The sequence below is a fragment of the Oncorhynchus kisutch genome, linkage group LG13 (genome assembly GCF_002021735.2).
Source record: "Oncorhynchus kisutch isolate 150728-3 linkage group LG13, Okis_V2, whole genome shotgun sequence".
NCBI classification, from domain to species: Eukaryota; Metazoa; Chordata; class Actinopteri; order Salmoniformes; family Salmonidae; genus Oncorhynchus; species Oncorhynchus kisutch.
Genome location: NC_034186.2, coordinates 48048489 through 48063606, shown reverse-complemented (window position 1 = coordinate 48063606; position 15118 = coordinate 48048489). Strand labels below are relative to the sequence as shown.

General features: G+C 41.1%; 1 protein-coding gene across 3 annotated transcripts in view; it reads right to left on the bottom strand.

The window, feature by feature from the left end:
* Positions 1 to 15118, bottom strand: part of LOC109902929 (adhesion G-protein coupled receptor D2) — a 126237-nt gene that overhangs the window by 81242 nt on the left and 29877 nt on the right. For all 3 annotated transcript variants that reach the window (XM_031786448.1, XM_031786446.1, XM_031786447.1), the window contains exons 10-15: positions 6637 to 6780; positions 3905 to 4010; positions 3448 to 3559; positions 2539 to 2594; positions 2260 to 2386; positions 46 to 149 (exon numbers count right to left, since the gene is read on the bottom strand). In XM_031786448.1, the coding sequence (XP_031642308.1) occupies positions 46 to 149; positions 2260 to 2386; positions 2539 to 2594; positions 3448 to 3559; positions 3905 to 4010; positions 6637 to 6780 (649 nt within the window). The remainder of the gene's footprint in view (positions 1 to 45; positions 150 to 2259; positions 2387 to 2538; positions 2595 to 3447; positions 3560 to 3904; positions 4011 to 6636; positions 6781 to 15118) is intronic.

The window sequence follows — 15118 nt, the reverse complement described above, 5'->3', positions numbered from 1 at the left end:
TTTTTCAAAAGTAGCAGCTTGGCGACTGGCTAATAAAACACTCACTCCAGCACGGTGAACAGCATCAAGGTCAACACCAGCGCGCACAGAGAGGCCCCAGAGCCGATAAACGTCAGCTTCTTCAAAATATCCTCCTCCTCCTGAGTCCACTGGGGAGAGAAAGGGAGAAAAGCACACACACGCATACACACAGTAGGACAAGCCAGTCAAAACACAGTCAACACATAAGTCTTGTTATCATCCACTGAGTACTGATCACTAGGAACGAGTCTATATTATAGCTGATTAGCTCCTACATGGCATGAGGCCTATGGTTCTCCATACTAACAGTGACATCTACTGGGCAATGTGGCACAATACAAGTTTGCAACAGTGATGGCAATAAGTGCAAGTGACTGACATTAGATGAGCTTGATTTGAGGAATACTTGACACAACAAATAACCCTACTAAGCAGAGCAGAGCTGAACTATGCTGGCCTGGCTACAAATCCACCAGTTGCTGGAGTTGTGCGTGCATGTGTACAAAATTCTTTGATGCGATATCAGAACTGAAACATACCACTACCACAAAGTGTGCAAAGCTCTCATCAAGGAAAAGGGTGGCTACTTTGAAGAATCTCAAATATAAAATCTGTTTTGATTTGTTTAACAGTTTTTTTCTTTACTACATGTGTTATTTCATAGTTTTTACGCATTCACTATTATTCTACAATGTAGAAAATAGTAAAAAATAAAGAAAAACCCTTGAATGAGTAGGTGTGTCCAAACTTTTGACTGGTACTGTAGTGTATGTTGTTGCTTTGACGAAGTCATTTCTGAAGATTATTATTTATACTGAACAAAAATATAAATGCAACACGCAACCATTTCAAAGATTTTCCAGAGTATTATTATATTATATTATATTGAATATTATATTGAAATCAGTCAATTTTAAAAAATGCATTAGTGCCTAATCTATGGATTTCACATGACTGGGCAGGGGTGCAGCCATGGGTGGGCATAGGTCCACCCACTTGGCAGCCAGGCCCACCCACTGGGGAGCCAGGCCCAGCCGATCAGAATGAGTTTTTCCCCACAAAAGGGCTTTATTACAGAGAGAAATACTCCTCAGTACCCCCTCTCCACCCACCCTCAGACGATTCCACAAGTGAAGAAGAGGTCCTGGGCTGGCGTGGCTACACGTGTTTTGTGGTTTTGAGGCCGCTTGGACGTACAGCCAAATTCCCTAAAACTACGTTGTAGGCAGTTTATGATATTAAAATTACCATTCAATTATCTGGCAACAGCTCTGGTGGACATTCCTGCAGTCAGCATGCCAACGGCACTCTCTCAAAACGTCTAACATCTATGGCATTGTGTTGTTCGACAAAACAGCACATTTTACAGTGGCCTTTTATTGTACCCAGCACAAGGTGCAACTGTGTAATGATCATGCTGTTTAACCAGCTTCTTGATATACCACACCTGTCAGGTGGATGGATTATTTTGGCAAAGGAGAAATGCTCACTAACAAGGATATAAACAACATTTTAGAGAAATAGTTGAAAGAAATCAGCTTTCTTGTGCATATGAAACATTTCTGGGATTTTTTATTTCAGCTCATGAAACATGGGACCAACACTTTACAGGTTTCGTTTCCATTTTTGTTCAGTGTATTTGATGTGATTAGAGATTAATTTCAAGAGTACCAAAAAAAGTCAACCCTGTTACATAAATTGAACTGAAACTGTTCCTTTTAAAATATATTTTTTTCTAAAGAAACATTGAACATCTCATAGTCAAATCACAGTGTAAAAGCAGGTGAGCTGGTTCTACTCTTTTTGACAGTTTTCTGGTGTTTTGTGGTGGAAAACTAAGTGGGTTGAGCGTAACACATCAACCCTATTACCCATAGATCGACAGGCTAGAAATGTTTTAACAATAACAAAAATACTGTGAAGCTTGCATTCAATTGCCCTTCCCTGATTCACACAACAAGCTTCCATTCTGCATTTCAAAAGGTGATTTATGGCTGATTTAAGATGACATCTTCAACACTGTTACGGTCAATATTGTTACAGTCAACCCTGTTACTTTATTTGGCAGTTACGCACTATTTTTAATTTTTAATTAACCTCTTGAGATGGTAAAATATGTTTTTTATAAAGTTGAACGTACTCTTTATGACAGAATGTTAAAATGTTTGTTTTTTTCCCTCACCAAGTTACACTACTCAAATGGCACATAATTGGTGGAACGACCATGCTATTCATTACCTTGGACTCCATGTAATTCATCAGGACGGCGAAGTTGGTGGTGTGGTTACAATAGCAGGAAGTGACATCAGAGCTCGTGTGAGTCACCCTGCAATCTTTGCTGGACCAGCCGTTAGAATTCCCAGTCCTGTGGCACAAAAACCCAGAAATCAATATGACACAAACACGCACCCACACACACACACATACAAACACTACGCAACGTTATGTTATGACTTATCGCTACTGACATGTACTCTAGGGACGTCTGACTTAGCTGCACTGTGTGGTCATACTTACATTAGGGTGAAATTCCAAAACACGCAAAGAGGCGTGACTCGCTGCGAATACTCCACCTAGAACAAGAAACAGATGTTTCTCACCCTCTTTCTCTCTCAGTCTCTCTCCTTGCACGCTTCGACAGGACACGCCAAAAGCAAAACGGAATCGGCCAGGGAACTTACTAAAAGACCTGGGCCAACTCTTTACTTTGTGAATAGATGTCAAATCAATGACATGTACTGTATTGTAGAGTTTCTATAACAACGTTATGTTTCCCTCAACCATTACTTCACCCTGTTCCCAACCACCTCCAACCACTGTAAAAATGACCATGATTGGTTTGAATTGCACCATTTGTTAGTGAAACCCAAAGATTCTGGGGTTCTTGAGAATCTGGCAACCTCGCCTAAGAAAAATTGTAGGAGGAGAACCACCCACTAGACACAATATATACACATCAACGTTACACCACACACCCATACTTAAGCTCTTACAAAATCGTAACATATTGTACAGATTGGAATTCGTTTCATCATAAGAATCACAGGGAATATTTTAGTTGTTGTTGCAGGACATAACATTTCACACTACTGAGCTGAACCAAGCCAAGCCGCACTGGCTGGCCTGATTACTCATCACCATAGTTGCTGGAGCAGAGCTGGAAAGGACAATGTGAAATGAAAATATCCAAGCCAGTAAGTACTATATGGTTCAGGTTGGCACTATAGTGTGAATCAGGATGCAGGCAGCAATCTAGTGTGTAGCAGTGGGCTTTATCCCCTTCATATATAGTAATGTGTATGTCCCAAATGGAACCCTATTCCCTATAGAGCAGTAATTTTGACATGGGCACATAGGACTCTAAAGGTAATAGGGTGCACTATAAAATAAATAGAGTGCCATTTGGGATGCAGCCATTGATCTTACCACGTGCGAGGAGGACAAAGTATAGTGGATGGCCACTGGGATGTTCTGGGCCTTGGAGGGGTCTCGAACCGTGGCTGAGATGACTGCAGTGGCCAGGCGACCAGGGAGGACACTGCGGAGAGCAATAATAAAGTAGATGTAACCTTTAGGCCTTTCCTTTCATGTGAGCTTGTTGGCAACCAAAATCAGATATTATCCGATTAAGATCAGACTACTTGAAGTGTAAAGTGTTTTTTTTTTTAAATACATTTTTCTAGTAGATAAAGATTGTATTCAGATATAATCCAATAATGTATTCCCTTTGAATTCTCCATGATGTATGTTGGTGTAGCATTTTAATTCCCCAAAAGATCTGGAGGTTCTGAAACGTTTACCATAATTATGTCAAAGCATGGTCATTCATTGTATTGGATGACATTCTCTACTAGGTCAAATTGGAGGTGTAAGGAAACCAGACCCTGTGTTTTCACTCTGGTCTTCTGGAGAAGAGTCCTGCTCCATCCTAGACTGGATCTCCATGAGATGGCTGTAGTACGTATGGATGAACATCACTTCCTTGTGACCTGCCAAACAAAATGGGTGATAAAATAAATGTCATCATTAAATACAACACTGATGCGAGTGTTAGTTAAATGAGTCTCCCGCTATTCTTGTTCAAACCGGAAGACCAGTGAAAAAAAATCTGACATGATTATACCACTATAAATGGAGAAATATACACATTAATCTAACGATATCTTGTTGTATTTGTCGCAATTTAACCAACTCAAAGTGCTCTTGAAGTCACCACACTATTTCGTTGATGTAGCCTAGTTTTAACAGGCCTATGAAGCATTGTTGGCCGACTAGTAAAATATTATGGGGTTAATAAGGTCTAGTGAAAATTACATTCGCTGTAGCCTAGCTTTGACTGAACGATGCACCATGGTCCTTTTCTCTCTCCTTGTTCATTGCTATCGGGAGAATTTGGGAATGTTGTGCCTGTTTTTACTTTGCTTACTGTGGTGATTTTATCAGAGGGAACATTTGATTTTCTGCTAATCAAAGAAATTTGCTGTAGAGGATAGCACTCTACGGTTGATCAATTGCCTGCAAATCTAAACCCGCCGCGAATCATGTGCCATTTTAAGGTAGGCTATATTTTACATAAAAGCTAACAATTTACTTATTATTCATTCATTATCATTCGTTAGCCTAAAAATCTATGGTAGGCCTTTTCTAGCATGTCACACCCTGACCATAGTTTTCTTTGTATGTTTCTATGTTTTGTTTGGTCAGGGTGTGATCTGAGTGGGCATTCTATGTTGTGTGTCTAGTTTGTCTGTTTCTGTGTTGGGCCTGATATGGTTCTCAATCAGAGGCAGGTGTTAGTCATTGTCTCTGATTGGGAACCATATTTAGGTAGCCTGTTTGGTGTTTGGGTTTGTGGGTGATTGTTCCTGTGTTAGTGCCACATGGGACTGTTTTCGGGTTTTCACTTTGTTGTTCTGGTTATGTGTTCATGTTCAGTTTTCGAAATAAAAAACCATGGACAACTACCACGCTGCATTTTGGTCCACCTCTCCTTCGACACAAGAAAACCGTTACATAGCAATAAAGTACAGTGGGGCAAAAAAGTATTTAGTCAGCCACCAATTGTGCAAGTTCTCCCACTTAAAGATGAGAGAGGCCTGTAATTTTTATCATAGGTACACTTCAACTATGACAGGCAAAATTAAAATAAATAAATAAATCGAGAAAATCACATTGTAGGATTTTTGTATGAATTTATTTGCAAATTATGGTGGAAAATAAGTATTTGGTCAATAACAAAAGTTTATCTCAATACTTTGTTATATACCCTTTGTTGGCAATGACAGAGGTCAAACGTTTTCTGTAAGTCTTCACAAGGTTTTCACACACTGTTGCTGGTATTTTGGCCCATTCCTCCATGCAGATCTCCTCTAGAGCAGTGATGTTTTGGGGCAGTTGTATGTAAACTTCCGACTTCAACTTTACATTTTACTTTGTAAATATAAGCTGTTATGGGACTCTTTTATTTACTATAACTCTATTACTAATCAAATGTATTGTAAGGGAAATAAAAACATGTTACATGTTGCAGTAGGCCTTTAGAATAACGCTAAACATATCCTTAACTCTATACAGCGAAGCAAACGATGCCAGCCCACAGAATGAATGACAATGGATGGAATGGGCAATCATTGTGCAAGTTACTTCACAATCTGATTTAAATAAGGCCTAACTGAATGATGAGGGTGAAGAGGTTGGTTTAATTTAGAACAATAGTGTAATAACGAGTTTGTGTTATGCCCATTTATCAGCGTTAATAATTTGACCGCACGCCTTGCGGGTTTGATTACCATTCTCTTTCACGTTTTGACAGCACTGCAAATACTGCAGAATTTAGATTTGGAGCCTGATGGAGGATCATATATTGAGCTTGAAATCGAGATTGTACTGTTGCTCATGTGCACAAAAAAGGAAACAGTACGTGGGACATGTCTAATGATGAACTGTAAGCATTTATTGCACGCGGAAAGAGCATGGATGTAGAGGAATTTTGTTCTGATAGTTTTAGGGTGGACTTGTTTTGGGAGAGACCATGCCACACAACCGCTACAGAGAGGTTTTGCGACACCTGCAGCAGGGGCACACAAAACAAGGCCCATGAAAACTGTGTGCAGTGTAACCGATTTGTTTGTGGGGCTTGCTCACACAAAGCCTCGAAGCTGTGTGCTGACTTTGGAAACAAAGCATAAAGAGAAGACGAGATTGATTCATGCGTAAATGCACGCAAGTGTCCGATACAATCAAAAAATGCATGTTCTTATATCGTGTCATGAATATACAGTATTTCCAAAAATATTAATTAATGCAATTGTTTGTTTAATGCAATGCTTTTGTTTAGGAATATGGCAAATAATTTCACCTGTGTACCTGGTTGGTTATATTATTATTATAGTTTTAACTTCTACTTTGTCAAAAGAAGCTGTAACTGGACTTCATTAATTACTATAACTATTACTAATCGAATCTACAAATAAAGTTGATCAAATGGATTACACTGTAATGTTTTTATTGTAAGGGAAACAAAAATAGGCTATAGGCAACGTTCTCTAGTGGTTCTAGAGTTAAACCTTAGTGGGAGTGTCCGTGTGTGTGTTCATCTGCATGAATGAGTGTTACCCAAGTCATGTAGTCTCTGGACCTCCGTGTCGGGGATGAGCAGCTCGTCCTGGCCACTACCTCTACTGTGGCCGCCAAACACTGACGGTTTAAACACACAGCTGCAGCTCATCTGGGAAAGCTTCCGTGCCTCCACGTGCACATCTGGGAACAAAGGACATACAGGGAAATTGGACTCCTATAAAGTAATACAGGAAAATTACAGACAAATTGGACTCGTGCTAAAATATGGAATTGTTTTAAGATTTATTTTATTTTAATTTTACCTTTATTTTACTAGGCAAGTCAGTTAAGATCAAATTCTTATTTTCAATGACGGCCTAGGAACAGTGGGTTAACTGCCTGTTCAAGGGCAGAACGACAGATTTTTGTACCTTGTCAGCTCGGGGATTTGAACTTGCAACCTTTCGGTTACTAGTCCAATGCTCTATCGACTAGGCTACCCTGCCGCCCCGATGATCATACCAAGGATAATTTAGCTATTTGAGGTATCAAAAATATACAGTACCAGTCAAAAGTTTGGACACACCTACTCGTTCAAGGGTTTTTCTTTATTTGTACTATTTTCTACATTGAAGAAAATATGAAAACTATGAAATAACACATATGGACTCATGCAGTAACCCCCAAAAACGGTTAAAACGACTCAAAATCTATTTTAGATTTTAGATTCTTCAAAGTAGCCACCCTTTGCCTTCATGACAGCTTTGCAAACTTTTGGCATTCTCTCAACCAGCTTCATGAGGTATTCTATCGTTTTGACGTTTCTACTGTAGCATACAGTATGTATGTATGGAGCATAAAGTATTAACAGTTTTATTCACAGTACTGGTGAAAATTAATACTTTCCGATAATTGCATAGATTTGAATGGACACCTATGATGTGTGTAAAATACTTTTTTGAAGGTTGTACTGATTACGATGAGATAAGGCTAAGCTATTTGCCAGCTATGTGTTGTGCCATGTTTGTTGACATTATACAATGCATTCTGGGTGTCACGTAAATGTCTGTTAGACCAAAGATGTTATATAATGAGGGGAAGTAGACGACACACCCCCTTCAAAAAGGACCAAACTCATCTCGTCTCCAGAAGGCACTGCATCTCAGTGCACATCCGGCCTGGATTTGGGATTCCAATAGGGTAGCGCACAATTGGCACAGCGTCCTCCGGGTTTGGCCGGGGTAGGCAGTCATTGTAAATAAGAATTTGCTCTTAACTGACTTGCCTAGTTAAATAAAGGTTAAATAAAAATAAAAAACCTTATCTTTGGTTGACGAAAAAAATAAATAACATGGTGGCACGCACACACTACCCTTCATCGGATTACTTTTGATTTTTATAAAGTGTTTTACTCAATTATTTCGATCAGTACTCTGAGCTCACCCGTGATATGATGAATTGTAAATAGTAATTGCTATTGGCTGATTTCATATTCGGGTTTCTGTCAGCCGAGAGTTAGCTAAATATGAACGCTTGTGTTACGTCAATCTTTCCTAAGTTAGCACTAGGACTAATGTAGCCTACATTTTCTGGTTTTGAAGATTGTGAATGTCTGAACATTACATCCAGAAATAACCTGGTCACAATCAGGACATAACTTTGTGAGAACTGTGTTTGTGCAAAATGTTTCTGTGAAAAAACAGTGTGGCCAGCTCAAAAGCTGACTGTCGCGTCAATCAAAACTGGACGTTCTAAATAAGCATTCTAAAATCTGAGTTTGAGCGTACGCAGCAGGGACCACTAGGGTTGCACATTTTGGGAAATACTAAGAGGTGGAAACTTTCTGTGGAAATTAACAGGAATAAATGGGAATTAACGGATATATATGGGAATTAATGGAAATAGTTGCAACTTAATATGAATACCATTTAAATGTAATGTTTTTGCATTGGATATATTTACCATATCATATGGAGAGAGAAACATAAACCTTTTACCTTATCATAAGTAGACATATTTGCATATAATAAAATCCTTCCAATAGAAATAAAAAAACTATTTAGTTATGAATTGAACTTTAATTAAACGAGTTGACTCTTCACATGGGATGATTTCACTGAACAACAATAGAAAGGGAATATTGAATGATCCCCAATGATCCATCGCATTTCCCAAAAACGTTTTCAACATACATCTGTCTAGAATCTAATGCTTTGGTTGTCTTCCTCTCAGGCTTCCATATCTTCTCCCTGGACCTCCTCGATGTCTACCTCTTGAACATCAGACTTTGAGGCCTCATCTTCACTGTCACTTTCCAACCTTGTTGGGATGGTTCGTTGTCAGGCTCAAAAAGCCTCAGATCCACAAACTCCCTTCCACCACGTGGCTGATGAGATATGTTGGCATGACTGCCATATTGCATCTCCATCCCAAAGCGCTTGCTTGGAAGTGTACTTCGCCAGACTGCCAAGAACCTTGCCCTCATCCAGGCCAAGGTGGCGAGACATGGTAGTGATGACACCATAGGCCTTGTTGATCTCTGCACCAGACAGGATGCTCTTGCCAGCATACTTGGGGTCCAACATGTACGCTACGGCGTGTATGGGCTTCAGGCAGAAGTCTTCACGCTTTTTGATGCATTTCAGAACAGCGGTTTCCTCTGCTTGGAGCAACAGTGAAGGGGGCAGGGCAGTATGGATTTCTTCTCATACATCTACAAGCAGAGTGAACATCAGACAGGATGGCATTGTCTCCCTTAATCTGTGCAATGGCTACTGCTATAGGTTTCAGGAGTTTCAGGCTGCTTACCACTTTCTCCCAAAATACATCATACAGGAGGATCCTCTTGATGGGGCTGTCCATATCGGTAGACTGTGACATACAGTGGGGCAAAAAAGTATTTAGTCAGCCACCAATTGTGCAAGTTCTCCCACTTAAAAAGATGAGAGAGGCCTGTAATTTTCATCATAGGTACACTTCAACTATGACAGACAAAATTAAGAAAAAAAATCCAGAAAATCACATTGTAGGATTTTTTATGAATTTATTTGCAAATTATGGTGGAAAATAAGTATTTGGTCACCTACAATCAAGCAACATTTCTGGCTCTCACAGACCTGTAACTTCTTCTTTAAGAGGCTCCTCTGTCCTCCACTCGTTACCTGTATTAATGGCACCTGTTTGAACTTGTTATCAGTATAAAAGACACCTGTCCACAACCTCAAACAGTCACACTCTAAACTCCACTATGGCCAAGACAAAAGAGCTGTCAAAGGACACCAGAAACAAAATTGTAGACCTGTACCAGACTGGGAAGACTGAATCTGCAATAGGTAAGCAGCTTGGTTTGAAGAAATACAAGACCACTGATAATCTCCCCCGATCTGGGGCTCCACGCAAGATCTCACCCCGTGGGGTCAAAATGATCACAAGGACGGTGAGCAAAAATCCCAGAACCACACAGGGGGACCTAGTGAATGACCTGCAGAGAGCTGGGACCAAAGTAACAAATCCTACCATCAGTAACACACTACGCCGCCAGGGACTCAAATCCTGCAGTGCCAGACGTGTCCCCCTGCTTAAGCCAGTACATGTCCAGGCCCGTCTGAAGTTTGCTAAAGAGCATTTGGATGATCCAGAAGAAGATTGGGAGAATGTCATATGGTCAGATGAAACCAAAATATAACTTTTTGGTAAAAACTCAACTCGTCGTGTTTGGAGGACAAAGAATACTGAGTTGCATCCAAAGAACACCATACCTACTGTGAAGCATGGGGGTGGAAACATCATGATTTGGGGCTGTTTTTCTGCAAAGGGACCAGGACGACTGATCCGTGTAAAGGAAAGAATGAATGGGGCCATGTATCGTGAGATTTTGAGTGAAAACCTCCTTCCATCAGCAAGGGCATTGAAGATGAAACGTGGCTGGGTCTTTCAGCATGACAATGATCCCAAACGCACCGCCCGGGCAACGAAGGAGTGGCTTCGTAAGAAGCATTTCAAGGTCCTGGAGTGGCCTAGCCAGTCTCCAGATCTCAACCCCATAGAAATTCTTTGGAGTTGAAAGTCCGTGTTGCCCAGCAACAGCCCCAAAACATCACTGCTCTATAGGAGATCTGCATGGAGGAATGGGCCAAAATACCAGCAACAGTGTGTGAAAACCACGTGAAGACTTACAGAAAACGTTTGACATCTGTCATTGCCAACAAAGGGTATATAACAAAGTATTGAGAAAATGTTGTTACTGACCAAATACTTATTTTCCACCATAATTTGCAAATAAATCAATTTAAAATCCTACAATATGATTTTCTGGATTTTTTTTCCCTCATTTTGTATGTCGTAGTTTAAGTGTACCTTTGATGAAAATTACAGGCCTTTAACCGTTTTAAGTGGGAGAACTTGCACAATTGGTGTATGACTAAATACTTTTTTGCCCCACTGTACATGACCATTTCTTGGAGAGACTCCTTCCCATCCAGGAGACTGTCAAACATGATGACAACACCACCCCAATGCGTGTTGCTTGGCAGCTTCAATGTGGTGCTCTTATTCTTCTCACTTCACTTGGTGAGGTAGATTGCTGCTATAACTTGATGACCCTTCACATACCTAACCATTTCCTTGGCTTTCTTGTAGAGTCTTTCTTCTATTGTTTTCAGTGCCATGATGTCCTTGAGGAGCATATTCAATGCATAAGCAGCACAGCCAATGGGTGTGATGTGAGGGAAGAACTCCTCCACTAGACCAAGCAGCATTCATGCTTCCAGGATTGTCTGTCACCGCTGCAAATACCTTCTGTGGTCCAAGGTCATTGATGGCTGCCTTCAGCTTATCTGCAATGTAGAGACCGGTGTGTCTGTTGTCCCTTGTGTCTGTGCTCTTGTAGAATACTGGTTTGAGGGGTGGAGATGATGTAGTTTATCAGAGGTGAACCAGTTGCATACACAACTCGAGCAAGACATTCATCAGCATTTCTCTGACTACGTTCCTCCATTGAGTCAAAAAAACTTCTGATTCCAGGAGGACCATGAGCTGTTGCTATCAATAAGGTGTCTGATTCAGCATTATCACCTCAAATAGAAGTAGAGGGACTTTTGTCAGAGGTTGCTTGTTGTGAGTGCTGAGGGAACTGTATGCACTTGGCCAGATGATTCTGCATCATTGATGCATTCTTCACATATGATTTGGCACAGTATATGCAAATGTACACAGCTTTTCCTTCTACATTAGCTGCAGTGAAATGTATCCACACATCAGTTAGTGCCTGTGACATTCCTGTAAAGATGAGAAAAAATTCGTAAAAAAAACAAATACAGTTCCATGTACAGATAAATAGTTAAGCAATAAGATACATGTTTTAAAATGAAACATGTATGTAAACAGGTGAATTAACACTCCTCAGTTAGGCTCAAGCAAGCTAAAACAAAAACTAACTAGCAGAAATTGTTACTTTAGAAATGATTTAAACAAAAAAATCTAAAATGTCATATAAAATATATTCACCCCACCCAGTATTGTAATCAAAACTTACCAGAAAGCATGTAGTCCTTGGCTCAGACAGTGTAGTAGTGTGGGCTCAATAGCATCTCATTACACTGAACCAAAACCGGATGCGCGCGTGCACCTATTTTGTCCCCCTACACCAAACGCGATCACGACAAGCAGGTTAAAATATCAAAACAAACTCTGAACCAATGACATTCATTTGGGGACAGGTCGAAAAGCATTAAACATGTATGGCAATTTAGCTAGTTAGCTTGCACTTGCTAGCTAATTTGTCCTGGGATATAAACATTGAGTTGTTATTTTACCTGAAATGCACAAGGACCTCTACTCCTACAATTAATCCACACATAAAACGGCCAACCGAATCGTTTCTAGTCATCTCTCCTCCTTCCAGGCTTTTTCATCTTTGAACTTATATGGTGATTGGCATCTAAACTTTCATAGTACTACCACGATGACTGGCAAAACTGTTCGTCTTTCAATCACCCACGTGGGTATAACCAATGAGGAGATGGCACGTGGGTACCTGCTTCTATAAACTAATGAGGAAATGGAAGAGGCAGGACTTTCAGCGTGATCTGCATCAGAAATAGAAAGGAGTTCTATTTTAGCCCTTGGCATCACAGACGCTCGTTGGCGAGCGCGAGCAGTGTGGGTGAAATAATTTAATAACATGGATTTCTAAATGTATTTTGCTCGCTCGCGCACGCGACGTGTCCGGTCTGGCCAGCATGTTAGTGTGCAATATCTTGAGAATCAGCTCTACATGTGATGGAAGAGTGCACTGTGCATGCAGATGGTTGCAATACCATTGAATCGGGGATAGTTTAACCAAAATATGCCACAAGACCTAGAATTGTGTGTATCCCATGTGTATCCCACAAAAAAGGTTCACTGTTATAAGCTAACTTTTTGATGAATTTAAGAAAAATTCCCCAAATTCCAGGGCTTAACTTCCCATGGAAATATTCTGGTAATTTACCAGAAAGTTTCCGACACTTTGCAACCCTAGGGACCACAATAGAATGATCACACCCATTTGTTGGTATGTGTCAAGAGAGTTTATCTATACTTTCCATAGCTGTCTATTTACCAACACAAACTGACGCTAGTGGCTGGTGATTTTAATGCAGGGAAACTGATCTTACCTAATTTCTTTAAGCATGTCACCTGTGCAACTAGAATTTAAAAAATCAAGATCACCATCACTCCACACACAGAAACACATGCAAAGCTCTCCCTCACCCACCATCTGCCAAATAATACTATCATCCTGATTCCTGCTTACAAGCAAAAAATCAAGCAGGAAGTACCAATGATGTGCCCAATGTGTAAGTGGTCCGATGAAGTGGATGCTAAGCTACAGGACTGTTTTGCTAGCACAGACTGGAATATGTTCCGGGATTCATTTGATGGCATTGAGGAACTTACCACACCAGTCACCAACTTCATTAACAAGCATGCCCACATTCACATCGACGGGGATGTAGTGGAGCGGGTCGAGAGATTCAAGATTGTTGGTTTCTACATCACTAAGGATCTATCACTGTCCACACACACCAACACAGTCATTAAGAGGGCACGAAACACCTCTTCCCCCTAAGGAGTCTGAAAAAATTTGGAATGGGCCCTCAGATCCTCAAAAGGTTATACAGCTGCACCATTGAGAGCATCTTGACTGGCTGCATCACCAGTTGGTATGACAACAACTTGGCATCCTTCCGCAAGGCGCTAGAGGGTAGTGAGTACGGCCAAGTAAATCACTGGGGCCGAGCTTCCTGCCATCTTGGACCTCTATAACAGGCGGAGCCAGAGGAAGGCCCAGAAAAATTCATAGACCAGGGGTTCCCAAACATTCTTGGCCCACAACCCCATTTTGAGATCTAAAACTTCTCTGAAACCCAACCATGTGAAAAAATGTACACTTTACATACAAAAGTATGTGGACACCCTTTCAAATTCACCTGTTGCTAACATGTGTATAAAATCGAGCACACAGCCATGCAATCTACATAGACAAACATTGGCAGTACAATGGCCTTACTGAAGAGCCCACCTTTGCAACAAGTCAGTTTGGCAAATTTCTGCCATGCTTGAGCTGCCCTGGTCAACTGTACGTGCTGTTATTGTGAAGTGGAAATGTCTAGGCATAACAACGGCTCAGCTGCAAAGTGGTAAGCCACACAATCCCACAGAACGAGACCGCCAAATGCTGAAGCGCATAAAAATCGTCTGTCCTCAGCTGCAACACTTACAACCGAGTTCCAAACTGCCATTGGAAGCAACATCAGCACAATAACTGTTAGTCGGGAGCTTCATGAAATGGTTTTCCGTGGCCGCTTAAGATCACCATGTGCAATGTCAAGCGTCAGCTGGAGTGGTGTAAAGCTTGCCGCTATTGGACTCTGGAGCAATGGAAACGTGTCCTCTGGAGTGATGAATCACGCATCACCATCTGGCAGTCCAACGGACAAATCTGGGTTTGGTGGATGCCAGGAGAACGCTACCTGCCCCAATGCATAGTGCCAACGGTAAAGTTTGGTGGATGAGGAATAATTTCTGGGGCTGTTTTTCATGTTTCGGGCTAGGCCCCTTAGTTCCAGTGAAGGGAAATCTTAACACGACAGCATACAATGACATTCTAGAAGAGTCTGTGCTTCCAACTTTGTGGGAACAGTTTGGGGAAGGCCCATTCATGTTTCAGCATGACAATGCCTCGGTGCACAAAGCAAGGTCCATACAGAAACGGTTTGTCGAGATCGGTGTGCAAGAACTTGACTGGCCTGCACAGAGCCCTGACCTCAACCCCATCGAACACCTTTGGGATGAATTGGAACGCCGACTGCGAGCCAGGCCTAATTGCCCAACATCTCTTCTCGACCTCACTAATGCTCGTGGCTGAATGGAAGCAAGTCCCTGCAGCAATGTTCCAACATCTAGGGGAAAGCTCTGAAAAATACGAGGTCAAATCATGATGCCAGTGATGTTTAGGTCAGAATGTCGGAGCTCTAGAAAGAGGTCCAAGTTCCCG